The 27,007-nt window shown below is 53.5% G+C and overlaps 1 protein-coding gene across 2 annotated transcripts in view; it reads right to left on the bottom strand.

The window, feature by feature from the left end:
- CFAP46 (cilia and flagella associated protein 46) overlaps window positions 1–27,007 on the bottom strand; it is a 133,967-nt gene that overhangs the window by 84,033 nt on the left and 22,927 nt on the right. The window contains exons 16-25 of one of the 2 annotated variants that reach the window (XM_031007289.3): window positions 26,867–26,997; window positions 25,104–25,237; window positions 22,444–22,656; window positions 22,053–22,218; window positions 19,480–19,629; window positions 18,698–18,805; window positions 18,028–18,194; window positions 9,486–9,617; window positions 8,908–9,070; window positions 2,572–2,656 (exon numbers count right to left, since the gene is read on the bottom strand). In XM_031007289.3, the coding sequence (XP_030863149.3) occupies window positions 2,572–2,656; window positions 8,908–9,070; window positions 9,486–9,617; window positions 18,028–18,194; window positions 18,698–18,805; window positions 19,480–19,629; window positions 22,053–22,218; window positions 22,444–22,656; window positions 25,104–25,237; window positions 26,867–26,997 (1,449 nt within the window). The remainder of the gene's footprint in view (window positions 1–2,571; window positions 2,657–8,907; window positions 9,071–9,485; window positions 9,618–18,027; window positions 18,195–18,697; window positions 18,806–19,479; window positions 19,630–22,052; window positions 22,219–22,443; window positions 22,657–25,103; window positions 25,238–26,866; window positions 26,998–27,007) is intronic. The other variant, XM_055353917.2, reaches the window with a different exon arrangement.

The raw sequence follows: 27,007 nt of genomic DNA on the forward strand, positions 1-27,007 counted from the left end.
GAGGCCGTCAGCTCCGTGGTGCCTCCGGGTGGGTGAGGGCCGTGGACTGTGCATGACGAGGAGGGTGGGTGAGGGCAGTGGACGGTGCATGAGGAGGAATGTGCCTGTGCTGAGCTCTGGGCCTCGTGTTTCCACAGCACAGCATGGCCGTCCCGCCTGATTAAAGTATTAATGTGGCCTGGACGCTAAGCATTTAGCTGCCAGATGTGGTGGGAGTATCTTCCCGTCTGTTCACTTCTTACTGTTCTGCACTTATCAGGATTCAGGAGCGTACATTTTTGTATCTGTGAAAAGTGCCCCTTTCCACAAAATCTCTGCTATGCTCAATTCTACTTTCTGATTTTTTTCTAGAATTTGAATTTTTAAAACTACTTATTCGACCTGTCTGATGTTTATTTTGGTGAATGGAGTAAAATATAGCGTAGCTTCCAGGTTCTGCCCAGAGGCACAAAACCCCCTCCACAGCCTCCTCTGCCCGGGCCACATTCTGAAGGGGTCTGGGCTGCCTTCTGCCTCCCCAGTGCCCTGATCCACAGCTCTGTCCTCGTGAAACACCCCACAGGGCTGACAAGAATCACATGCCGGGTTGTGGACAGAATGTAGTTATGACTGAGCAGTAACCAGGCTGCACCCTGGCCACGTCCTTGCTGCTAAAAGTCACCTGGACCCCCGTCACTCCTATGATGGGGTCTCTGACGTCAGAATCCTAAGGCTTTGGTTGAAGGATCACTTAGGATATTTTTCAGACCCTGAATGCCAGCAACCAGTGCGGAGTCCCCCACAGAGGAGCAGATAGGGATTGGCCCAGGAATGCCTTCCCAAGACCCTGTGCTCTTCCACACTTCCGTCCTCTCCAAACCCTCAAGACCCCTATCCCCAAACTCCTCAGGGAGGTGGGTCTGAGGCTGTATCCCCATCTCCTGCTCAGCAACCCTAGGATTAACCCTTCCTCTGCTGCAGCCTAGCCTCTCAGTGGACGGACTTGCCGTGTGCGTCGGGCTCCTGCTTGCGGGACAAGCAAACCACACACACTGCTGGGGTTAGTACTCAACTTAGTAATTACACATGGCCACACTTTTCTTTATTATTTTAAATCAACTTTGCTTCTCTAAATAGACTCTAATGCTCAAGGTAGGTTTCAACTTTCTATTCCACAGCATTTAAAGATTTCCCAAATACACCTTAGGACTCTTAACAGGGATAATTTTTTTTAGCAGACAATGTTTTTTTCTATAAACATGAATTGGTATTCTAATATGGTTCTATTGTTCTGAAGTCAGTATGCGTTTTTGTGTGTTTGTTTTTGCAGGAGTGTGTGTCCACGTTTTTTGTGGAAGTAGAAAAATGCGATTTATCTGTGAGCACAGCCGAGAGGCCAGACTTCACGGCAGCCACGACCAGCGGGACAGTGCCCACTCTGCACTCAGGGGTGTGTGGCCCTGGACAAGGTTCATGTAAACCAAAAATAACATTCTAAGCCCCCCAACCGACTGAATGGACCCTCCTCTTGGCCAAGGGCCTTCTGAAGTATACCTGAAAAACAAGTTTGGTGGGGTCGGGGGTGGCAGAGGGCAAGAGTGGACAGGCCTCATCATCCCCTCTCCCTTTGGAGCTCAGGCACAATGGACCAGCATCCACATGAAAACAGAGCTCTTAAGGCTGACAGAGTGGACGCTTTGTAGCCATAAGACACCAAGTTCCAGCCTGACTCTAGCATAGCATCGCATGACAGATAGCAGGCCTGAAAGAGATCCAAGTATTTCATACCCAAGTATCTTTCTCTGACATATTTTGAAGGGTCCCGCACAGCTGTCTCTTGTGGGGAAAATCCACACGCTGTGGAGAATGCCCTTTTCCCTCCCCGGGGCTTTTCCCTGAGCCAGGGGAGAATTAACCAAGAGTCTGGTGCCTTTTTGTCTGAGAAGAGCTTGGAAGCCGGCTACCTGGAGGCTTCATCTGCAAGATAAAAACCTTGGTCTCCACAACTCCTCATCCAAACCCAGACATTCCTTTCTATTGATTCCAGGTCTTTAGATAATAACTCTTTCAACAAATTGTCAATCAGAAAATCTTGAATCTACCAGTGACCTGGAAGCCTCCCCTCCGAGTTGTCCCACCTTCTGGACCAAACCAATGTGCACCAGACATGCAGTGATGTCTCTGCCTGTAACTCCTGTTCCCCTAAAATGTACAAAATCAAGCTATAAACCAATGACCTTGGGCCCAAGTTCTCAGGACCTCCAGGGGCTGTGTCACGGGTCATGCTTCTCACACGTGGCTCAGCATCAATCTCTTCCAATAGTTTACAGAGTCTGACTGTTTTCATGGACAGTCAGAAGGTCCCGGCTCTGGCTTCATTGCATGTTGAAAGGGAATTTCATGGGCTCATTCCTGAAGAGCACTCAGGCGCCTGTCATGCATCAGATGCTGAACAGACATTATCTGGAGTTACTGCCAAGTGGCTTCACGTCAGGGCATGGGAATTTAAAAGCACCACATGTTTAAAATTGGCTCAAGTCCTTCCCTTTCCTTGTACCTGGAGCCTGTGGGTCTGTCTGTCCTGCTACAAACCTGGAAGAAAATATCCTTCGGTCGTCCCGCCACCCTGGAAGTCGGCCGTGGGCCACTGGTGCAGAAGCAGCGTCTTTCCTTTCTCCTAAAGTAACGCAAGTAAACGACACGTATATTTGAAAGTTGCAAGACAGTCTTTCACCACGAGATAAGAAACTCCCCCTCTGAGCTCTGTGTTCATCTCCTTAAACTGCTTGCTATTGCCATAAGCAGCTGTAAATTAACCTGACAGTGTTGTACCGGCCACTATCGCCAAATTCTAAAGCTTAACAATCTACAGCCAATTAATAACTTCAGTTATTTTAATGTAAATTTTTGGCAAACAACTCAGGAACTGCCTCTTATTTCCCTTTAAAAACCCACTTGGAACTGCGTCTAATTGGAGTGCACATTCAGTGCCGCTTGAATCGATGCTTCCGGATTACAACCGTCAAGCTTGGCCCAGGTAAACTCTCTATTTACACCAGTTTTGCCTCAGCTTCTTCCTTTTAGGTTGACACCATTTTGCTTTTCATTTTGTTATAGTAGGTAGCTAGTCAAACATAAGTGGGGCAGGAGAGGCCCCCCGCCCCGCACCAGGAACTTCAGGCAACCATCAGGTGATGGTCAGGCAGCTGTTAACTGTCTCTCTAAAATAATAACTGGTCTCAGCCAGCACCAGGGAAAGGCCATCTCCCAAGAGACATAAAAAACCTGAAACTGGTGATGAGTAGCTTCCCGATAAGATCTCAGGAGTTGGGTGAGCGGGCTCAAGCACGCACACTGAGAAGCAAAATGGCAGAGTTTCACTGGTCTATGACCTCCCTCTAGGAACACGTGACTGGTAAGGGACCACCTCAAGTGAGCACATGCAAAACTCCAGTAAACACACTGGGCATGCAGCCCCTCCCAAGTGCAGGCAGCCACCGTACACGTGGACAGTCCACTGCAAGGGAAGCATCTGGGGAGAAATCATGCAATACGCTGGAAGTCAGCCAATGTATTGAGACAGCCAGGTGGGAAGGGGTCCCCAGAGAATCTCTGATCAGCTGCTCACTGGGAGGAATGTGCAGTGGGGTGGAGCCACAGAGACTCACGCCACTTGCAGCGGGGAGGAGCCTGGCCCCTCCTCCTCCTGGGTGAACCTGGGATTCATTTGGTGAGGTGGGAAGTACACTGGCAGGAAACACTCTCTCTCTTCACTAAGAGTCTCTGTTTTCCCTTTTCTTCCTTTCTACCCAATAAAATCCTGCCTTTCTCACCCTTCAAATTGTCTATGAGCCTCATCTTTTGTGGCAATGTGACAAGGACCCCGTCTTTAGCTGAACTGAGCAAAAGTCCCACAACAGTGTGAGACCCCCAAGTCAAAGGTGAGCCATGCATGTGATCTCTCAGGTCTCCCGCTTGGCCTCTTCCCAGTGTACTTTCCTTCCTGTTCTAAAGCTCTCTGATAAACTCTCACTCCTGCTCTAAGACTTGCCTCTGTCTCTCCTTCTGCTTTATGCTCATCAGTTGAAGTCTTTCTTCTGAGGAGGCAAGAACTGAGGTTGCTGCAGCCCCCTGTGGGTTTTCCACTGAACACGCTTTGAGGTTGCTGCAGCCCCCTGTGGGTTCACTGCTGGTAACACACTTTGAGGTTGCTACAGCCCCCTGTGGGTTTGCCACTGGTAACACACTTGGAGGTTGCTGTGGCCCCCCTGAGGGTTCACTGCTGGTAACACGCTTTGAGGTTGCTGCAGCCCCCTGTGGATTTGCCGCTGGTAATGTACTTTGGTGGTGTGTGACTCAAATACATCTGCTGCTAAGAATTTGGCTCTATCTAGTTACAGATATTGCAGCTAAATTTCTGAAATACTAAGTCACAAAAAGTCTGCAACTGCTCCCCTAACATAATTGAGAGCTTTTTCAATGACATGAAACATCTAAGTTGGTTTCATGGCTCTAAATCAATGTGATGAAAAGCACATTAGACAAAACTTACAGGAGGCAGTGAGAGCCAATCTCAGAGGGAGTTCACCACTGTAAATGCTGTATTAAAGAAGGATCTCAACTGAATAATCAACTTTACATCATAAGGAACTAAAACACTAGCAGAAGGAAGGAAATAATAGAGATCAGAGCACAGACAAAAATAGATAACAGAAAAACAATAAAGAAAATCTATTGTTTAAAAGTTGGTTCTTCAAAAAGATCAACAAAATTGACAAGCCTTTAGCTAACTGACAAAAAAAAAAAAGAAAGACTATTCAAATAACTAAAATAAGTAAGGCAAGTGGAGACATTACTACTGACCTCACGGAGATAAAAAGGATTATAAGAAAATCCTATGAACATTTGCACACCAACAAATTAGATAATCTAGAAAAAATGAACAAATCCCTCCAAACACACCCAGACTGACTCAGGAAGAAATAGAAAATCTCAACAGACTTATAATAAGAGATTAAATTAGTAATCAAAAGCTTCTTAATAAACAAAAATCCTGGACTAGATGGCTTCATCAGTGACTCCCATCAAACATTTAAAGAAGCATTAGCAACAATCCTTATTGACTCTTCAAAAATTTAAAGACAAAGAAACACTCCTGGGTTCACCCTATGAGGCCAGCATTACTCTGCTATCAAATCCAGATAAAGACATCACAAGAAAAGAAAATTATAGACCAATATCCCTTATGAATATAGATGCAAAAATCCTCCACAAAAGATTAGCAAATGAAATCCAACAGCATATTAAAAAGGTGACTTATAATGACGAAGTAGGATTTATGAGAGATGCAATGGCGGCTCACTGTGTGCAGATCAGTCAGCGTGATGCACAGTATTCAGCATTAACAGAACAAAGGAGAAAAACCACACAACCGGCTCAGTTGACAGAGAAAAGGCATTTGGCAAGACCCAGCACTATTTCATGATAAAAACTCTCAGAAAACTAGAAATAGAAAATTCCTCAACATGATAAAGGGTCCTTATGGAAAGACCCACAGCTCACGTCACATGCAATGGTGAGGCTGAAGCTCTCTCACTAAGACCAGGAACAAGACAAGGCCACTGCTTCCACTGCTACTATTCCACCAGAGGCTCTGACCAGAGCTACTGGACAACAAGAAGAAAGAACATGGTGAGAAGGCAGCCAGGCTGTGTGTGCTACAATGGAAAAGAAGAGGTAAAACTATCTCTATTCACAGATGACATGATCCTATACAGAGAAAATTCTTACAAATCCACAAGAAAACTATTAGAGCCAATTAATGAATTCAGAAGAGTTGCAGGGCACAAGATCAACACACAACAATCAGCTGTGTTTTTATTCACCAGGAATGAAAACTCCAAAAATGAAATTAGCAAGAAAGTTCTACAGACTGAGCTGTGTGCCCCCAAAATTCATATCCTGAGACTCTAACTCTCACCGTGGTGGTATTTGGCAACAGGGCCTCTGGGAGGTAATTGACGTTAGATAAGGTCACGAGAGTGGGGTCCTCACAATGAAGTTAGTGCACTTTAAGAAAAGACACCAGAGAGCTTGCTCTCTCCTTCTGTGTGCCACATGAAGACATGGTGAGAAGGCAGCCAGGCTCTGTGTGCCATGAGACACGGCGAGAAGGCAGCCAGGCTCTGTGTGCCATGAGACACGGTGAGAAGACAGCCAGGCCGTGTGTGCCACATGAAGACATGGTGAGAAGGCAGCCAGGCTGTGTGTGCCACATGAAGACACAGTGAGAAGGCAGCCAGGCATTGATGGCCAGGAAGATGTTCCTCACCAGAACCCAGCCACGCTGGCTCCCTGATCTCAGACTTCCAGATCCAGACTTTGATAAATAAATTAAGCCATCCAGTCTATGGTATTTTGTTATGGCAGCCCAAGCTAAGACAGAAAGCATTCCTGTTTATAACAGCACCTTAAAAAATTAAATACTTAGTAATAAATCTAACCAAAGAGGTGAAAGACTTTCATGCTAAAAACTATAAAAGGTTGCTGAAAGAAATTAAAGATCTAAATAAACAAAAAGATAGCCCATGTTCATGGATAGGAAGCCTTAACATTGTTAAAATGTCAATACTACCCAAAGCAGTATTCAACGCAATCCCTATGGGTTACAATAGTCTTTTTAAATATATATATAATTAAAAAAAATGATCCTCACATTCATATGGAATTAAAAAACTGATCCTCAAATTCATATGGAATTGCAAGGGGCCCCAAACAGCTAAAACAATCTTGAAAAAGAACAAAGTTGGAGGACCCACACTTCCCAACTTGGAAACATATGACAAAGCTACAGTGACTCAAATAGCATAGTATTGGCAAAATGATACCATATAGGCCAGTGAAATAGAATAGAGAGCCCCAAAATAAACCCCTGCATTTCTGGTCAAATTATGTTCAGCAACGGTGCCAAGACCGTTCACTAGGGAAAGCACAGTCTCTTCAAGTGGTGCTGGAAAAACTGGATATCCACATGAAAAAGAATGATGTTGAACCTTTACCTAATACCATATGCAAAAATTAACTCAAATGGATCAAAGATCTAAACTTAAGAGCTAAAGCTACAAAATTCTTAGAAGAAAATAATGGAGAAAATCCTCATGGTATTAGATGTAGCAGTGACCAGGGATATGACACCAAAGACACAGGCAACAAAAGAAAAAATAGATAAACTGAACTTCTTAAAAATTAGGAACATTTATGCATCAAATGGCATGATCAAATGAGTGAAAAGTTAACCCAGAGAGTGGGAGAAAATACTTGCAAATCAGGTATGTGCTGAGGGATTCATATGCAGGCTCTGTCCTGAGGCTCTCTGGCCATGAACCTCTGTCTGCTACGGCCCTCACCGTCCGCGGGCTCTCCCTTCACAGGCCCCACCGCACACTGGAGGTTTGTAGGAACCACGTATCTAGGTCAGCCAGGATTCTTGGTCACAAGCAGTAAAAATCTACTCTGGTCTTCCTGGGCAGCCAGAAAATGTGCTGGGCAGCGCCAGTGGGAGGCTAAGCCCTGGGGCCAGGGAGCTGCATCTGGCCCACAGGATGGCCATGTGTGGGTTGGCAGGTTGGCGGGCCGGCAGGCCAGGTGGAGCAGCCTTGGCTTGCCTCCGTACTCTCCAGTCTGGCTCCAGAGGCAGCTCTGCACAGAGCTCAGACCCAGGCTTCCTGGGGGAGCCAGCCGAGGAGGGTCCCTTTGCCTAGACCACACTGGATGAGGAGGCAGTCCCCCGGAGGAGGCCAGCATGGGGAGAGAGGCTGGGGTGGGCTGCACAGCCCAGAGGCCCCGACACAGCCTTTTCAAAGTCAGGCCAAGAAGCTGCCTTGGGTGTGCATCTGAGGATCCAGCGCAGCGGCTTCTGTAGCCGCACCCACTGTCTGTGCCTGCTGTCTGGTGCCCCACTCCCCTGTCCTCCTCCTCCCACTGGAGCTTTGGGTTATGCAGCTCTGCCTCTCTTAGAAGGGCCCCGTTTTGTGGGTTCTCTGTGGCTGACTCCTGATTGCTGGTTACAGCTGAGGCCAGCAGAAGAGAGCTCAGAGTGGGCTGGTCTGGCTCAGCCCTGGTCTGAAGACTGACCCCAACCCGAGAGTCTCAGCCTCTTTCCAGGAGGAGCGGGATGCCTCCCCATCTCCCAGCAGGGAGCTGCATCCACAGACCTGTGAGCCAGGAGCACGAAACCTTCACCAACTCCAGCGCCTGCTCAGGAAGCCCAGTCCACAAGGCTGAGGCTTGTCCTGCCAGTCTGTGCCCAGCGAGAAGCTGGCGAGGCTCCTGCTCTTGGAGAGGCCTGCAGGACCACTCCAGGACCCATGCCCAGCCTCCCTCCAACAGCCCTAGAAGGAGGTGCACTCTTGGGTCCACATGGCCCCTCTCCTTCAACCGTCCTCCCTGGGTTGCCCCATCCCCTGGGCCTTGGGGGCTCCACTCCCCACCACCCCACTCTGCCTTAAGCCACCAGAGGCACCTGTGGCCCAGCCCCCGCCCCCTGCCCTGCCCTCTGCTTGCTGTTCTCAGGGCCACCCTCTCTCAAGGCAGGTGGGGCCTGTCCTCCCTGCCTAGAATCCAAGCCCCTTAAGGCAGGGACTGTGCTGGCCTCACTCTACCCGCCGCTGTGTGTCTCCAGGGCTGAGAGCCCCTCGGTGCATGTGTGTTGCTGGGAGAGGTCAGGGCTGAGCACCGAGTCCAGCAGGGGCCCCTGCAGTGCTGGGACTTGGGGACCCCCCTTAACCCCCTCCCCTCCTCCGCTGGTGCTGGTGCACCCTCTGGGAGGCCTGTGGGGTCTGTCTTTCTTTGGGAGTCTCTCCGGTCCTTTCTGGAAGACCCACTAGAGGCCTCAGTGGGAGTCAGGAGCCCCCTCCAGGGCTGGTGCACCTGCTTTCTGGCCTCTGTCTTGTTGATGATGCTGATGAGCCTCTTCAGGGCACCCTTGGCCTTCTTCCTGTAGACGGCTGAGGACAGCAGTGGGAGCCAGGCGTTCCAGTAATGCCGCGCGGCCAGCATCACCAGGGTGCCGCTGCCCGCGATGCCTCCGAACCTAAAAGAGGGCAGGTCATGATGCGGTGGCTCCACCTGGGCCTACCTGGAGCTGCTGGACCAGGAGGGACAGGAAGGTCGGGCGCCCAGGGCCCAGCCACGTGCTTGCTCCCTCCTGGGCATGTGGCTTGCTCAGGAGTCCCTGCTGCATCCTCTTCAGTGGGCCTTTCTGGGCAGCACGAGATCAGACCCCCACCAAGGTCAGGCAGTAGGAGCCCAGGCGGGTACAAGGGCAAGAGGGGGCCACTGCACCTCCTTGAAGACTGTGCCCTGAACTGGCCACACCGTCCACCTCCCCCTCGCTGGCAGGAGCCCTCCCTTGGGCCCACAGGACGGACCACAGCCTTGGTGAGCACAGGGGTCCCGCACGGCAGGGGAGGGACAGAGCCCACCCCAGCCCCTTTAGAGCCACACACCTGGCGCTCTCCGTGAAGGCCTTGGCTGCCACCAGTCGCAGCTGCTTCCGGCCCTTCAGGTTTTCCATGATGCTCCTGCCCTGGATGGCCGTGGCCGTGCACAGCATCTCTGCCACCAGCCGGGACTCCTCGCTGCAGGAACAGGGCCAGTGAGGAGGGAGGCCACTGTGGCCCACCTTGGGTCCTCCCTCCCTGGGTCACTGTCTTGAACTGTGGACTACACAGGTGGTATTCTAAGATGGGGCACCTCCTGGCCCACAAGCACATGTGCACAGGGCTCCGCCCTCCCCGAATCTGAGCCAGCTTCAGGGACTTGCTAGACTGCAGGGATGCAGGGCAAGGGGCCCCTGGTCTTCTGAGGCCTGGAGTGCCCACATGTGGCCTAGGTGCCGGAGACAGCCGCCCTGGGAATGCTCTCAACCACGGAGCTGGCAGTCACGTGGCAAGGATGGGAGTGGGCTGTGGGGACATCCAGCCAGTGGACCCTCAAGACTGTCACCCCAGCTGACTCTCACAGTAACCTTATGAGAGATCCCAACCCAAAACTAACTGGCTGTGTCCAGTCAGCCCCCAGAACCATGGGGCAGAATCATTAACTGTTTTTTTAATGACTAATCTTTAGAGGGACTTGTGCAGCAACAGATCCACAGAACCAGCCCCTCTTTTGGGGCCTCTCCCCTCTAAGGGCCCTGCTGCCCAGGCCCACATGGAAGTCTGGCCCCAGAAGGTCCACTCTGCACCCAGAGCTTGGCCAGGTGCACACTCCTGGGTGTCAACAGCAGCATCAGCTCCACGGCTCCTCATCCCTGGACGTTCGCTGCTCCAGGGCTGCCGTGGCTAGGGCTGCCGTGGCTGGGGCTGCAACGCCACACACACTAAGGCAGGATTCCCGCCATGGATGGGGGAGCACGCCCTTGCGGCTCAGCTCAGAGGAGGCACCGGATTTATTCTATGAGAAAGATGCTGGCTCATGGGTAGACTCCCCTCATGGGCCAGGGTGCCAGAGCCAGGAACCTGCTTGCAGGAGCAGACAGCCACTTCTGCCCCTCTGTCCCAAAGGAGTCAAAGGAGGAAGGTGCTGCCCCTTGGCCTGCATGGGCCTGCAGTGCCCAATGCAAGCCGGTGGTCTGAAGCTGAAACCACCTTCTAAGGCGGGCATGGTGACCTAGGCAGGGCAGGAAGAAGAGTTCAGTTTCCTGGGTACTGCCATCCTAAACATTTTGATCTGGGTTATGCAGTTGTTGAGTGTTCCATAAATGCCAATGAGTGAGGTCTGTTCCTTCCATCTGTAGCCTCAGTGACTTCCCCCCTACTTTGTTCTGTCAGCTGCTGAGAGAGGAATGTTAAAATCTACAGCTAGAATCGTAGACGTATCCATGTTTTACTTCCTGTATTTTCAAGCTCTGCTATTAGGTGAACACACATTTAGCATTTTTATGTCTTCTTGAAGACTGAATCCTTTATCATGAGGAATGTCTACCTCGGATCGCGTGCCTGGGCCGTTTAACCGGACACTAGCTTTCTTGTGGTTGGCACTTGCAGAGTGCCTCTCTCCCGTCCTTTTACCTTCAATCTGTGTCTATACATTTGAAGAGGGTCTCCCGTACGTAGTTTATCACTGGGTCTTGCTCCTATGTTCTGTATCTGTGTCTTTACATTTGAAGAGGGTCTCCTGTACGTACTTTATCATTGGGTCTTGCTCCTATGTTCTGTGAGATAAACTGCATTTTAATTGCAGTGTTGGTTCGTTTACGTTTAATGGAATGACTGATATGGGTCAAATCCACCATTTGGTCCTTGCTTTCCTTTTGACTTACATGTTCTTTGCTCCTTTCCTCCCTTTTTTTGCATGAATGGAATATTTTTTAGTATCCCAATTCATATCCTCTATTAGATTTTTAGTTACATCTCTTTGCTTTATTCCATTTCTTAGCATTTGCTCTAGGGATTGCAGTGTGCATCCTTCACCAACCACGGCTCTACCTCACCTGAGTCCTACTCCACGTCACGTGTGGCACGAGGGCCCTCGGAATCGCTGCCTCTCAGCCCGTCCTGTGTGTTTCCACTGCCCTGCATCTTGCCTCTATATTTATGAAAAATCCCACAATAGGATGCTATTTTTGCTTTAAAAGGTCAAGTGTTTCTTGAAGAATTTAAGAACTGAAAGGGAAAAAAGTCTTTTATGTTTACCCCCAAATTTACCATTTTTGGTGTTTTTCATCTCCTCTAGCATGTCCTTTTCTGAGGATCCGCTGGGAATGGATCCTCTTAGCTTTTATTAATCTTAAAATGTCTTGATTCTGTCTTCATTTGTGAGGACTATTGCTGGCGGATATAGAATTCCAGACTGACAGGTTTTCTTTTTTTAACACTTAAAAACTGTCATCCTTTGTATTCTGGTTTGCATCATTTCTGATGAGAAGTCAGCAGCAGCTCTTGCCCTGGTTTTCCCGTATGCACAAATCCGTCCCCATGCTAACTCCTTTCCAGGATCTGCTCCCGGTCTTTGGTCTTCAGCAATGTGACTACAATTCCCCCACGATGGAGCCAGGTGTGGTTTTCTTTGCGTTTATCCCACTTGGGATTCCTTGGAAGTCTTGAATCTCCAGGTTGATATTTTTAATTCAACTGTAAAATTTTCAGCCATTATGTTTTCAGACATGTGTATTTTGGGCTCCCCCTGCTGCCTCTGTCCTCCTGAGACTCCAGTTGCACTCAGGTTAGACCCCCTGCTATGGCCCCACGGGTCACAGACGGGAAGCTCTGTTCATTTAGTTTCTCCGTTTTTCTCCCTGTGCTTCGGTTTTCATAGTCCACTGGCCTGGATTCGAAGTTACTGATCATTCTTCAGTGTCCAGCCTGATGATACGCTCTTCCAGTGGCGTCTCCATTTCAGACACTTTATTTTTCATTTCTAGGAATTCCATTCAGTGATTTTATTATCGGTTCCATTCTTTATTGAAATTCCTGTCTGTACACTAGTTATTTCCATTGAAAATCTGATTATATTGACAGTAGCTGTTTTCAACTCCTCATCTGCTCATGTCAACATACACCACAGCTGGGTCCGTTGGCTGTTTTTTCTATTCTACTCTTTTCTTCCTGGTTATGAGCCACATTTTCTTGCTTTTGTGCACATCTAGTAATTTCTTACTTTATGCTGGACGTCGTGAGGGCTCTGCTGCTGAAAGTGTGGATTGTGTCCACTTCCTTTAAAGAGTGTTGGGTTTTGTTCTGACAGGCAGTTAATTACCGGTGGCTCAGCTTCATCCTACCGAGATGTGGTTTAGGCTTTGTTGGGGTGAGTCTGCACTCACCCCACTGCTAAGGTGTGTCTCTCTGAATGCCTGGAGTTCAGTGAGTTACGCCCCAGTGTGAGCTGGCCACAGCTCCAACTTCTCTCACCCCACTGCTAAGGTGTGTCTCTCTGAATGCCTGGAGTTCAGTGAGTTACGCCCCAGTGTGAGCTGGCCACAGCTCCAACTTCTGTTAGCACAGAATGGCCTCTGGCCTCTTGTCAGCGTACGGACCCCTCCATACCTGTTTTCTGCCAGGCCTGGAATCTAGTCCTGTGCACACACAGTTTACCACCAGACAGGCACAGACTCATGGGTGGCTCCACAGAACGAGGGCCCCACCCCACCTGCCTGCATCACATCCTGGACACCTCAGCTGCTACAGCCACAAGCCCTGACCCGTTTCTCCCCACGACTCTTCCATCTGGGCCCGCTCTCCAGGCTGCAGCATGTGAAGCTCCCTTAGGCAGAATGCGGAGCCCACTTCCGATATTTCCTTCTAGCAAGAATGGCTGCCTGGTACTGCCTGCTGTCCAACAGCTAAAAACAACTGTCTCACGTATATTTTCAAGTTTTACAGTTTTTCTTTTTCACAGCACACGAGTATGATACCCATTATGCTTTCAAGGCCAGAACTAGGTGACTTTTAAATTTATATTATTAACAACATTAAATATAAATATATTATACATAATAAATATATAATATATGAATATATATAAAATCACTGTTGGTGATTACGTTAAATAAAAATGTTGAGCTGAGTTGGAAGGTCCAAATGACACTCTTAGACTACTGTTCTTTGCCCATTTTGTGTGTATTTTAATAATCTACGTGAAATGTATAATATATATTCCCTGACGTTAGTAGCGTAAACGCGACACTGATTTGGTAACCACACACTCACAGTTGAGAATATGAACTGATTCGTAACTGCTGTACTTTTCACCGAGAACAGAAAGCCATTTTTGCTATTAGTGTAAAATGCTATCATAAAAGCTACTCTGTGGCAAATTCCATGCTAGAGTTTCTACACATCATTTTCAAAATGGAAAGAAATTAGAATGAAGAACTGAAATAAGTGTAAACTTTTTAAAGTATCTCTTACAAAGGCTGGTCGTCTGCTGGATGTGGGCAGGGGTCCTGCTGGACTGGGGAAGGGCCTGTGGCTCTGACAGTGACCGGCGAGGTGGCCACATCGTCTCCTGCTGAGCAGCACGCCTGCGGGGTCTCTCCAGTCTCCTGGCACCCAGGCTGCCTGCACACACGAGCACCTGCCTGTGGTTGCTGGAAAGGCGCCAACGCTGCGCCCAGGGCAGAGGGGCTCCCGCTGGGTGCAATGACACCAAGTGCCACTAGAGGACAGCAATGGTCCACAAAGGACTTTCCAAAGTCCTAACGTGGAAATCCAATTTTTCCAGTCTCATATGACATCTCCTTTTCCCTGTCACCATATGTATAAATTTACAGCGTTAGCTAATTTAACAGAAAAAATGATTTTTAAGTCAGTTTACACAGCAGTGGCACGGCCAGGGCGCCCAGCCCCCACATCCTCCTGTTGTGTGCCGCTGTGCCCTCCACACTCGGGGAAGTAATTGTAACTCAGTTATGAGGAGGCTTTATGCAGCAGCACTCTGCACCCTCACCTCTATGACGCTGTCTTTGTAGTTTATTTCTCTTAGAAATAATGTTTGCTCTGTTTTGTTTGGAGACAGAGTCTCGCTGTGTCACCCAGGCTGGAGTGCAGTCGCACAATCACGGCTTGCTGCAGCCTCGACCTACAGGCTCCTTACGAGGATGAATGCAGTTCAGCTCGCTCAGACCCCCTGCAGCCCCTTCCAACTGACTTGTGTGGCCAGTGACCGCATGACACTTAATCCCCACCTATCATCTTGGCACCTACGACGTCACGCCAGCCTCTCATCTTCTGGTCCCCACTGTGACCCTGGTGACTCACCTTCCCGGTGAGGACCACAACACCCACACTTCCCTTAGCTCGTCCTTCCTGCTCTACCAGCATATGTTACCTGCGCTTTTCCTTCACTTTTGTATTGTCAAAATCAATCCTTTCCTTTTGTCAAAATGCTTCTTTCTTTGTCAACAAGTTAATCCTAAAAGTGGAATATCAGTGAACACCATGTTTCTCACTGGAGAGTCCGGCTGTAAATGACTTGGTTTCCCGGACTCTCTAACTGGTGTACCCCTCTGAACTGTCCCCACCCGTCCTATGAGGGACTCTGTCCCCCCGCCCTCCCCAGGGTCCTCCTGAGCCACCCAATGCAGTCAGACAGCTCTCTCCACACAGCATCCATCTGGGGATAGCCCTTGACTACCTTTCTAGGTTGAATCTGTTATTTCTAGCATCCCACATATCTTTCCTTTTTTTTTTTTGGTTTACTTCCTTGTTTTTCTGGATCATATCCTCAAGAAACTTTCTAAAAATGGTGTATGGGAAGTACACTCTCTGGGTCCTTTTGTCTAAAATGGCTTATTTTGACCTGATATGTGACTGATGGTTTGGGTGAGCTTGAATTCCAGGCTGACAATTACCTCCACATGGAACGTTCTATTTTCTTTTTGCTTCAAGTGGTGGCTGCTGAGAAGGCTGGGGAAGTTCTATTTCCTGCTCCTCTGATCTCGGCCTGGTGTCAGACAGAGAATTCCAGAGACACCTCTGATCCCGGCCTGGTATCTCAGCATGTCCAGAGCCAGGCAGATGTATTTTCAGCCTCAGCACATCCAGGGCCTGAGGGGCCAGGGTGGGTGGCAGGCATCTCCTGCTTATGCCCGAGCTGCAGGGCTGGGGACGCGCCCCCGGCCCCACCTGCACAGGAAGGCTAGGGAGGGACATCAAAGCAGGTGAGTTTTCCTTTTGGAAGCAAATTGATTTTTATTACAGGCTGCAGGGAAAATGTAACCTCTAGCCTCCAACAGACGGATGCCAAAGAGGGGGGCCTGGCATGGAATCCTGTCCATACTGTTTTGGAAGAAAGATCATTCGCAGTGAAAAGCCCGTCGATGTCGGCAAAGAGAAAACAGCGGGACTGGGCTCCAGCCCAACTCTGCTCCGGACCTTTGCTGCCACGCTCTCCCTCTAGCCCCCCTGGTGAACGTGGGGCACCACGCATGGCAGTGCCAGGCCAGCAGGGCAGGGTCCCAGGTGTACGGCTCCTGGCAGGGCTCGCAGCCTCCTGGGCACTCACAGTCTCACCCCTGCCAAGGCCGTGCTTACAGCCCATCGCCTGGGTTCAGTCCCAGCTCTGCCACTCACCCCAGCTGGGTGGCGTCAGAAGCAACTTGGCCTCTGCCTGCCCATTTCCTGCTCTAGAGCCTGGGAACAGTAGTGCCTGCCAACCGAGAAGAGTGAACGGGGTCCTGGTGCGTGATGCCCCGTCCTGGGCACAGAGAAGAGTGAACGAGGTCCTGGCACGTGATGCCCCGTCCTGGGCACAGAGAAGAGTGAACGGGGTCCTGGCGCGTGATGCCCCGTCCTGGGCACAGAGAAGAGTGAACGGGGTCCTGGCGCGTGATGCCCCGTCCTGGGCACTGAGAAGAGTGAACGGGGTCCTGGCGCGTGATGCCCCGTCCTGGGCACAGAGAAGAGTGAACGGGGTCCTGGCGCGTGATGCCCCGTCCTGGGCACTGAGAAGAGTGAACGGGGTCCTGGCGCGTGATGCCCCGTCCTGGGCACAGAGAAGAGTGAACGGGGTCCTGGCGCGTGATGCCCCGTCCTGGGCACAGAGAAGAGTGAACGGGGTCCTGGCGCGTGATGCCCCGTCCTGGGCACTGAGAAGAGTGAACGGGGTCCTGGCGTGTGATGCCCCGTGCTGGGCACTGAGTGAACGGGGGGCCTGGTACATGGTGCCCGGTCCTGAGCACTGGCCTGCTTGTGCCTCTGAGCACCCAGGAGACCCCGGACACGTGGAAGTTGCCGACGTGAAAGGCATGTTGGCACGTTCCTATGTTGGCCTCGCATCCCCACGGGTGTGGCCGACACAGGCCCTGGAGCCGTCCTGCTGGGCAGGGCTGTGGGAAGATGGGGCGTGGGCCTGGGGCGCTCTTCGGCTCCGGCAGGTGCTGCCCACGCTGGCCATTTGGCCACAGAAAACATCGTTACAGCCTTTGGGTCAGCGGTTTCATCTTCCAGGATTATTAGACCCAGGAAATTAGCCAAAAAGAACCTCAAGGAAAACAACCTTTACTGCAGAAACATTTACAATAGCAACAGATGGAAAACAGCCTCATATTCAAACATTGGGGAAAGATTAGGGATGATAATAATTGCTCAACTGGATGGAACACGGTAAGCCACTAAAAGTGAGATCCGTGAAAATTAAAGAATGAGAATGTTCTGTGTCCAGCTATGCTGACGACGGGGGCCTGGCGGCACGGCTGACTCTGGAGAGTGAGCGAGGGACCCAAGTCAGAGGCCATTTCCTTTCATTGAAATTACCCTTATTTATTTTCAAATTTAATTAGCGTGCATATCTGTCTATTCAAAATTACTTCAAAGCTGTGTGTCGTTAGAAATGGCAGCTGTCTACCTGCTGAATGTCCCTGTCCCCTCAAAATTCCCTTCGACCTGCCATGGGCGGAGTGTCCGTGTCCCCTCAAAATTCCCATGCTGGGCGATCCTCACCCCCACAGTGATGGTGTTGGGGTGGCCTTTGATGGCCTTTGAGGGGGGTTGGATCATGGGGATGGAGCCCTCACAAACAGGGTTAGTCCCTTATGAAAGGGACCCCAGAGAGCCCTGCCCCTTCCCGCATGTGAAGACACAGCGGGAGGCGCCGTCTATGAGACAGGAAGGGGCCCTCGCAGACGCCGAATCTGCCACACCTCGATGGGACTTCCAGCCTCTGGAACTGTGAGCAGGAACCATCTGGGGTGGGAGCCCCCCCGTCTGTGGCCCTTTGTCCCAGCCTCTGAAGGCTGAGGCCCCCCCTTTCTGTGCCTACAATGCACACGTGGCCAGCAGGCCACACACCCCTCCTGCTGAGGCCCACGTGACTTCAGAATCCTTCCTGACCAGCTTTCCACAGGGCCACTGCTGACTTGTCCATGAGGGCACGGGGCCGGCAGGACGGAGGCTGCCTGTGCACATGGCTGAGGCCTGTGGGAAGCTTTCTGGACTGGGCCTGGAGACCTGGTGGAGCGCTCACACGCACCCTGATCTGTGATCGCGGCCCAGGCCCGCGCTCCCTGCCCGTTTTGGGGGAATTTGTCCAGTCATGAGGGTTACTTACGGCCCAAATTTCTTCAGGTACTTGATGCCCATCTCCAGAGCCCTGTGAGCGCAGGCCATGGTGGTCTCATGGTCACGCGCTGCATGGGCAAAGTGGGTCAGCCGCGTCAGGGTCTGCAGCTCCACCAGGGGGTCCGACCAGTTGCACTCGGAAGCCATTTTCACCAACTTCCGGTGGGTGGCAAGAGAAGGGGCACCGTGTTAGCGACAACGACCTTCCCACAGCCTGCAGCCCCCATGGACCACGCAGCGCATGTGATCCTAAGCAGAGGTGTGGCCTGTGAAGGGCCACCGTGCCACAAAAGCTGAGCTGCCACGTCCATGCCTGTGAGGGCCCCTGATGTCCTTGTAGCTCCCACACCCCACAGGGTGTCCTGGGCACGGGACTGGCGTGTGCAGCCCTTGGCTGCCCCTGAGCGGCTCAGGGTTGGGTGGGACAGGGAGGGTCCGCTCAGACAGCGTTTGCCTCGCACCAGGAGACAGGGATGCTCCCAGCATGAAGCTGAAGGAAGTGCGTCGAGGGGGCGCAGCTCCGTTCGGAGGTGGGGGAGAGCGGGGCAGAGTGGGGGTGAGCGTGCATGATGGGGCTCAAGTTCCAGCCACCTAGGGCAAGAGCCTCGGCGTCCTCGCCTCTTGGCCCCTGGCCTCCCGGGACCCCTGGGGACACCTACCTGGGCCAGGGAGGGGACAGTGAAGTCCATGAGGCCCAGCCCGTTGCATGAGTACATTTCCAAGGCAACGAGGACTCTGGTCACCGAGCTGACATCCTCATTGGTGCCCTGGTGGGGAGGATGCCCTGAGTGTATCAGCCCAAGCGTGCGGGGACAGTCTGGAATATGCGTGAATTTAACACTGCAAGGTATTAGTTTGATGGCAATAATGAGACCACAAAATTGGGAGCGTTTATACCTTAGGCTGTTTTTGTAACTGTTGACCTGCAGGTCATCTTCTCATGCAACGAGGAGCCCCAAGTCCGTGTGGCCCCCATGTGTGAGGCAGCCTTGTCTGAAGGCTGGGTGACCCCCGAGGAGGGAAGGACCAGTGGTCCTGACATGGTGGCTGCTGGGGCAGGCAGGTCAACACCTGGACCCTCCCCGCCTCCCTGGGCCCCACTAGGCCCTGGCTCCTGGTCAGGCTCCAAGGCCCCTCCTCCATCTGGCTTTCTAGGAGCTCATGGGGCCGGCCCTGGGCCCACTCCTCCTTGGGAGAGCGCAGCACCCCCACAGGCCCAGCAGCTCACAGACCCCGTGGACGGGTGGGCAGAGGAGGCCCCGTGCCACACTCAAGGGCAGCCAGCGGCAGTGAGCTCAGTGGGAAAAGGGAGTGCCCAGGCCGTCCGTGATGGCTCCATCTGGAGCTAAGTGGTCCCGGGGGCCCCACCACCCCCGGCTGTCTCAGATCTCTATGTCCACAGGGCCTCGGTCGGAGCCCAGATGTGGGCAGGGGCGCCCACCTGCTCCTCGGTGCCCAGCCGTGGCCCAATCTGCTGCTGCAGCAGCTGCTTGGCCTTGACCCAGGTGGCGATAAGCTGCTGCCGGGTGCTGGCGGGCACTGTCTCCTCGGGCGCACTCCCGTTGGTCAGGTTCAGGGCAAACTCGCAGACCTAGGACAGACGTGTTCTCGGTCACGAAACCTGAATTCTAAACAGGGGACCTTGAGCCAAGATCCAAACCATTAAAAGATGGATGGAGCCCGCTCCTGATCCAGCCCGTGAAGGGCCTTAAACACGAGACCTCAGGCCCACCAGGGGCTGCACCACAAACCCAGCAGATGAAGCCCCACCCCCAGACGCCGAGGACGCAGCTGCCACCTGGCCTCCAGTGCGCCCCGGCCCTCACTCCTGAGCTGTCCCCACGGCATGGGCCTGGGACCCCGCAGGAAGGAGCAGCTGAGCCAGCACCCCTCCCCCGCTGCAGCCGGTATCGGTTGGGGGTGGGGCAGCAAGGACGGAGCCCCAAAAGTGGGGACGTGAAACCTGCCACGTGCTTTGCCTGCAGTGACGGGCATGTGGGCTGCTGCCCTGAGCCCCTGGGCTGCGCCCCAGCTCCCTGTCTTGCTGGCCGTGTGACCAGGTGAGTTTCTTCATGCTGTGCGCCTCAGTTTCCTCATCTCTACGTAGAAATGAAACCCAGTCTATGGGTCGTCGTGAGGATCTGTGAGTCCTTGTTCAGAGCCTCGCCCGGTGCAGGAAGCACTGGCCACCGGGAGTGACCTCTTGCTAACCCAGGGATGTCCCATCTCTCGCTGTCTTGTGAACACCTGCTCCTTGCAAAACATCTTGGTAGCACAGACACCTACTGGGCAGCGTCCTTCCCTTTCCTCCCCTCCATCCTTCCTTCTGGATAAACTTCCAAACATTTGTCAAGTTCCACACAGACATCCCATCGGAATGTGTTTGGGGAGCACTGCCTCCCCTGTTCACCACCTGGCTCCCCATGGGGTTGTGCACATGCCCAGTCCAGGCACTGCCCAAGCCAGCTTCCTCACACTCTCCGCCATTCACTCCATGTTCCCGGGCTGCCAGGTCGGTGCTGGCATTTCCTCTCAGCATCTGGATCCAGCCATCATCACATCTAAGAGGGAAGCTCCTCTGCACCCCCCAGCTGCTTGCCGGGGCCCACAGCAGGCTCAGCTGCACCCACAGCTGCCTGAGCCGCCCACGGCGCCCTCCCCTCCGCAGCCTCCAGCCTGATCCCTGTAGGTCCCCGGAGCCGGCCCCTTGTCCCTTCTCAGAAGAACGACCTGCACCTGATGCCACAGCCGGTGCTCCTGGCCGGCCCACACTGACTGCCCAGGGCCAGCCGTCCCCACTGGGAGCTGGTAGCACTAGGGCCCTCTCTGGCTCTGGCCTGGCGCAGCTGACTGTGAGCGTCGTGAGTGCCGGGCAGCAGGCTCAAGCCTCTCCGGCCCGCGATTTTATCCATGGCCCAGAAAGGGTCATGCAGGATGAGCTTTAGCACAAAGTCTTTCGCAAGGGTGGGGACAGCTCCCCCTCCCCGTGCCCCTGCGGAGACACTCAAGGCCTCCCTGCCCCGCCCCACCGCGGGTGCTCCACACACAGGCTCCAGGAGGTTCCCCACAGACCCCCTCGACTCATTAGGAAACCGGCTTTCTCTCGGGTTCTTTGAGGCTCTTCTGAGTTAGAAATGGGCAATGGCTCATCAAACACTTCTGCAGCATCCGTCAACGAGAACACTATTTCTTTTCCCTTCCTTTTGGATTACAACAAAATCCACATTCCATGGGATAAATGATCCGCCTGGGCCACCAGGATCGTCCCACACACTGGCTCTGCTGCATTTTACTGGGACGGCTGCGCGTGTGGGTGGTGCGGTCCCTGTTTCTCGCCGTTCCAATCCATCATTTCTGGTTCTATTTCCACTCTCCTCTAGGCCTGGAGCCCGCCCTGAGGGGAGACCCCACACCCACCCACGGGTCTTGTTTTCCTCTCTCCAGCCCTGGCCTTATTTCCCAGTAACTGGAGCCCCTGACGTTTTACTTCCTAAATTGTTCTCACGTCTGTCGCCTCCACTGAAGGCAGTTTGCTCTCCCAGGGCCTTTCCAGGAGGCTTCAGAAGCTCAGCCCCAGCCTCCAGCTCCAGGTCTGCAGGGCTCTGTCTCAGGTCAGCTGCCTCCCTGCTCTCTCCCTCCACCCCCACCCCCCCACCCCCACATCTCTCTCTCTCTCTCTCTCTCTCTCTCCTCTCTCTCTTCTCTCTCCTCCTCTCTCCTGTCCCCTTTCTCTCTCTCCCCTCTCCTCTATCTCTCTTCTCCTCTCTCCTTTCTGTCTCTTCTCCTCTCTTCTTCTCTCTCTCCTGTCTCTTCTCCTCTCTCTCACTTCTCCTCTCTTCTCTCTCTGCTTCTCTCGCCTCTCTCTCTTCACCTCTCTCTTCACCTCTCTCTCTCCTCTTTCACCTCTCTCTCCTCTCTCACCTCTCTCTCCTCTCCTCTCTCTCCTCTCCTCTCTCCTCTCCTCTCTCTCCTCTCTCTCTCTCTCTCTCTCTCTCGGCATCATGGAGGTGGTACCTCCACCGCTGTTTTGATCTCGGAAGCGGCTGCTGCGTCCAGTGGGCTGTGAAATGCGTTTGGTCGCATGAATTTCCTGGACTTCTCGGCAGCCTGGACTGGAATCCAGCTGATGATCAGGCCTCGCGCCAAGGTGTTGCAGAGCGTCACCAGCATCACGGGGTCCCTGGGAGACACGCTTGTCAGAGGGAACCTTGGCCCCTGCAGGCCACGCCCCGATCCCATGTGCGGAGTCCTCAGGTCACGGTAAGAGGCCTGAGATGCACGGGTGCCCACGACCCTCCTCTGCTGGGACACAGAGGGCCATGGAGCGCAGCTGCCTGCCTTTGCTCTGGGGTCTCCCAAGGGAAGAAGCCCCTCCTTGCGTGAACGCAGCACAGCCCACACGCACCCATTGTGGCCTGTGGCCTTGACGATGCTCAGGAGGTGGTACAGGGTGTCCACCAGCTCCTTCTGCCGCCCGGCCAGGATCAGGTGGTGGTTGTGGTTCAGGACGTAGACCACGGCGTTCTGCACAATCCACGCCTCCTGGATCTCCTGTCCGATCTCTGCAGAGCGCAGCCAGTTATTCATGGCATACCGGGACAGACTCTCGATCCAGGTTCTGCAAAACGAGCACCATCAAGCCCTTAATGCAGGGTCCCCAGCCCTGGGGCCAGGGACCAGGAAGACTGTGAGGCCTGTTAGGAACCAGGCTGCAGGGCAGGAAGTGGGAGGGGGCGGGTGGGTGGCGACCAAACTCCATCTGCATTTACAGTCGCCCCTGCCACTGGCACTCCCACCTGAGCCCCGCCTCCCGTCCCATCAGCAGCTGCATTCCAGTCTCACAGGAGCGCGAACCCTATTGCGATCAGCGCATTCCAAGGATCTAGGCCGCGTGCTCCTTGCAAGAATTGAACACCTGATGATCTGAAGTGGAAACAGTTTCATCCCGCGACCAGCCTCCACCCAGCCAGTCCGTGGAAAAACTGTCTCCCACGAAACCAGTCCCTGGGGCTGAAACGGTTGGGACGGCTGGATGGTGTCTAAGTGTGAGACGGTCTTTCCCCACCCGCCCTTGCTAAAGAGTGTGGACTCTTCCTATGAGACTCTCTTGTTTCCGGAAGTCTGTGGAGCCCTGGGCTCAGAAAGGGGCTCCTGTAGGGGCTGCATGGGGCAGAGCGTCTCTGCCCCACCCCTCCACCTAGCCCCCGCCGGCCTGCGCGCTCCATCTGAAGCCCGGCCTGGTGCTCCCCTTTCCCAGCAGCCCCCTCGTTCCAGTTTGTCCTCATCCTCCCTGGACACCTCCAACAGCCCCTGGCTGGTTCCCGTGGCCACGAGTGCTCACACCTGCCATGGGACCCCTACTCACCTGCAAACCTCTGGCCCCCGCCCCGAGGCTGTGTCCAGCCACACTGCAGCTGCCTTGAGCCTCCTGGCTTCGCTCCACACTGTGAAGCGCCGGCCTCCCTTCTGCCCAAGTGAGCGTCTCGCTCTTCCTCCCCACCTGAATCACATGCAGGCTCTGCCCTTCCCCAGGGAGCCGTCACACCGAGCGCAGGGCAGTCAGCCCTCACTCAGCCGTGTGGACAGGGTCTGTCCGTCCCGCTAGACCAGGCTGGGCAAACTTTTTCTATAAGGGGCCAAATAGCATTTTGAGCTTTGCAAGCTCCATATAGTCTTCACTGTATATTTTTTCTATTTTGTTTTACAAATTTAAAAGTGTCAAAGCCACTCTCAGCTCACAGGCTGCAAACGGCTTGAGCCCTAATTTTCAGACCCTCCTCTGTCTGTGAGCAGGCCCACCAGGAGTGCAGAGCTCTGCCCAGCCTTGGGCCTGGGTCCTGGAAAGGCATCTGGAGCCCCTGCCTGAAATGATGGGGCTGTGAGGGCTGGGAGCCCAGGGCAGGCCTGGGCCAGGTGGCTCCTCACAGAGCCCGGAGCTGCTGCAGGAGATGGATCCCGAGAGGCCAAGACAAAGGCCACCTGCAGCCGTCATCATCATTGGTGCTGCCTGACCACCTCTTCCCTCCAAAGAGCTCGGCCGGGTGGCTCCAGGCGTGCACGGCAAGCAGGGACAGCTGGCTTTCCTTCTGCCCTGAGGGACCGGCGAGGGCGGGGCGCCGTGCCCAGCTTCTGCCCCGAGGGACCGGCGAGGACGGGGCGCCGTGCCCAGCTTCTGATGCATGGATAGTCGGGGACACCCGAGCTTACCACGTTCGTGTGCTTGACGCAGCTGCATTGGAGGGATAAGTTCCCGTGTCCTACGCATGGCGAGCGACTATAGTTTACAGGGATGCTGGAAGGGGGACATCGAACATTCCCAACATGGAGAAACAACGCACGTCCAGCATGACGGATTCGCTGATTACCCAGATCTGATCACCACGTTACACAGATCAAAACATCACTATGCACCCCAAAAACGGTAAAATTCTTGTCAATTAAAAAAATAAGTTAAAAATATTTAATTTTATATTAAAAATAGGTAAAAACCATCATTGCTGGTAAAAGCACTCCAATTTCAATTCTTTCTGAACTTGGAACCTCACGTCAGCAAATCTTGTGAGATGTTCTGTACAAACTAAATTTTCTTATTGACACACAAGGAGTTTTCGAGGCCAAGGCAGTCCTCGATAGCTTTTCCCACAATAGGAGGGAGAGCACAGCTTTTCCTCTGAGCAAATACAGAAGCTGCTCCTTCTATTTTCTGCCATGAAGACCACCTCCCTAGCAGCTGCCTTTCATGCATCATCAGAGGGCCTGACAAGAGTGAGCAAGGTGGACACCACAGCACGCTGGAAAAGACACTCCTGAACTTTTCCTCGTAGCAACAACAAACTACACCCGGGGTCTTGCTAGGAACGACTGCTAAAAACAGGTGAGGCCACGTCACCCCATTTTCTCTTTCATGGTCTCAGTCATTTACGTGACAACGGACACGTCCCCCACGCAAGAAGCCGGTGTCCTTACGAATGCGAAAGGTGTCCCTCCCCACGCCAGCCTGAGTGCAGGGGACACTCTGACCCACGGCCCCGGGCAGTGCTCAAGGCCACTGTCGCCTCCGCCCACCTGTATGTGATCCACTCGGCATTCACCTCCGGGGGCTCAGGCACGTAGCCAGCTGGGTGCTGGCTCAGGTCTTCGGGGGGGATGGCCCGGTCATTCAGCTCTACACCTTCTGACCGCAGCAAATGAACCGTGGCCTGCAAAACACACATGCAGTGGGAGGGGTCATGGGCGGAGCACGGGCCCAGCACCAGATAGGAAACACACACGCCCTTCCCTCAGCTCTGATTTGAAAATGCCAAGCACAGGCTGGGAGACCCGTTTGCTGTGCCCTTTGCAAGCTGGGCCTGCCCCAATAGCCACTCCAGGGACTAAAGCCAGCTCCTCGCAGACTCTCTCCACCCATTAGCACAAGGGTCAGGGAAGAGAAGGTCCTTCCAGAGCACCGCACACCCCAGCAGCCCCGAAGGACCAACAGTGGCTTCCCGGTATCAGCAGACACCGGCCAGCATTTGCACCTCCCCTACGTAATCATTACGTTTTAAATGTTTGAGGGGAAAGGTCTGCGCTGGCCTGCGGGGCGTGGATGAGCACGTGGCACAGCCCCGTGGCCTCCGCTGGCTCTGGTTCTGCCATCTGGCCTCCGGCTCCCTGAGCAGAGAGTTCTGTGCCGCTTTTCACCCTGACCCCAGCTGAGGGCATGGGCCTGGCACCTGGGAGCCACTCAGCAGACATACTGCCTAAATCAGCAGGTGCCCGGTCCTCCAAGGCTGATGGCCACGCACCCACTGAGCAAGTCCACAGAAACCTAACCGAGAGTGGCTCTGGGAACTCTGAAGTCACACAATGTCACAAGGGCCACACTCGTGTTGGTGCAGTGTGGTGGCTGCGAGCTCGGACCCGAGGTCCCAGGGCCGGGTTTGGATCCCACTCCGCCATTTCTACCTGCTGACTTTGGGCAGGGCGAGCCCGGGAGTCTCTGAGCCTGCGTGGGAGGAACAGGCCTGGCGGCCCCATCACAGGGGCCCCGGACATCACGCCACATTCAATGCGCTTCGGCAGCAAATGCCGGGGTACCATCTCCCCGCCGAGTGGCGGTCGCCATGTGTCATCCACACAACTGCAGATTCACCACTCAGAAATGATTCCCAAGAGAAATCTACACCCATGCACACTTTGGTTTATATTTTTCTCCTAGAAAATCTCCCAAGAATCCAGGAAGTTTTCCCTCCCTCATACTCATTTTCTTTGAAGCGCAGAAGGTTCTATGACAATAAATATCTGCAGTGGGTTAACAGGCCACGTGGACACCAACGCCTGCCCCACAGCAGGTTGTGTGGATGCAGGAAAGCAACCCTCTGACGCTGTGGTGCAGGGACACACCTCAGCATTGATAAGCCCCAGTTCCAGGATGCACCTCAGCACCGATGAACCCCCCTCTCCACGACACACCTCAGCACCGATGAACCCCCCTCTCCACGATGCACCTCAGTACCGATGAACCCCCTCTCCACGACGCACCTCAGCACCGATGAACCCCCTCTCCACGACGCACCTCAGCACCGATGAACCCCCTCTCCACGACGCACCTCAGCACCGATGAACCCCCCTCCATGACGCACCTCAGCACCGATGAACCCCCTCTCCACGACACACCTCAGCACCGATGAACCCCCCTCTCCACGACGCACCTCAGCACCGATGAACCCCCTCTCCACGACGCACCTCAGCACCGATGAACCCCCCTCCATGACGCACCTCAGCACCGATGAACCCCCCTCCATGACGCACCTCAGCACCGATGAACCCCCCTCTCCATGACGCACCTCAGCACTGATGAACCCCACCTCTGCGAACTTCCGCAGCAGGTCAGGGCACACCTGCCTCTGCAGGACGACCTCGGGCTGTTGGCTCCAGCTGTCCTGCACCGAGCCGTCCCTACCTCGCTTCTTCTTCCCTGAGAGAAA

Source organism: Gorilla gorilla, chromosome 8 (genome assembly GCF_029281585.2).
Source record: "Gorilla gorilla gorilla isolate KB3781 chromosome 8, NHGRI_mGorGor1-v2.1_pri, whole genome shotgun sequence".
Lineage (NCBI taxonomy): Eukaryota > Metazoa > Chordata > Mammalia > Primates > Hominidae > Gorilla > Gorilla gorilla.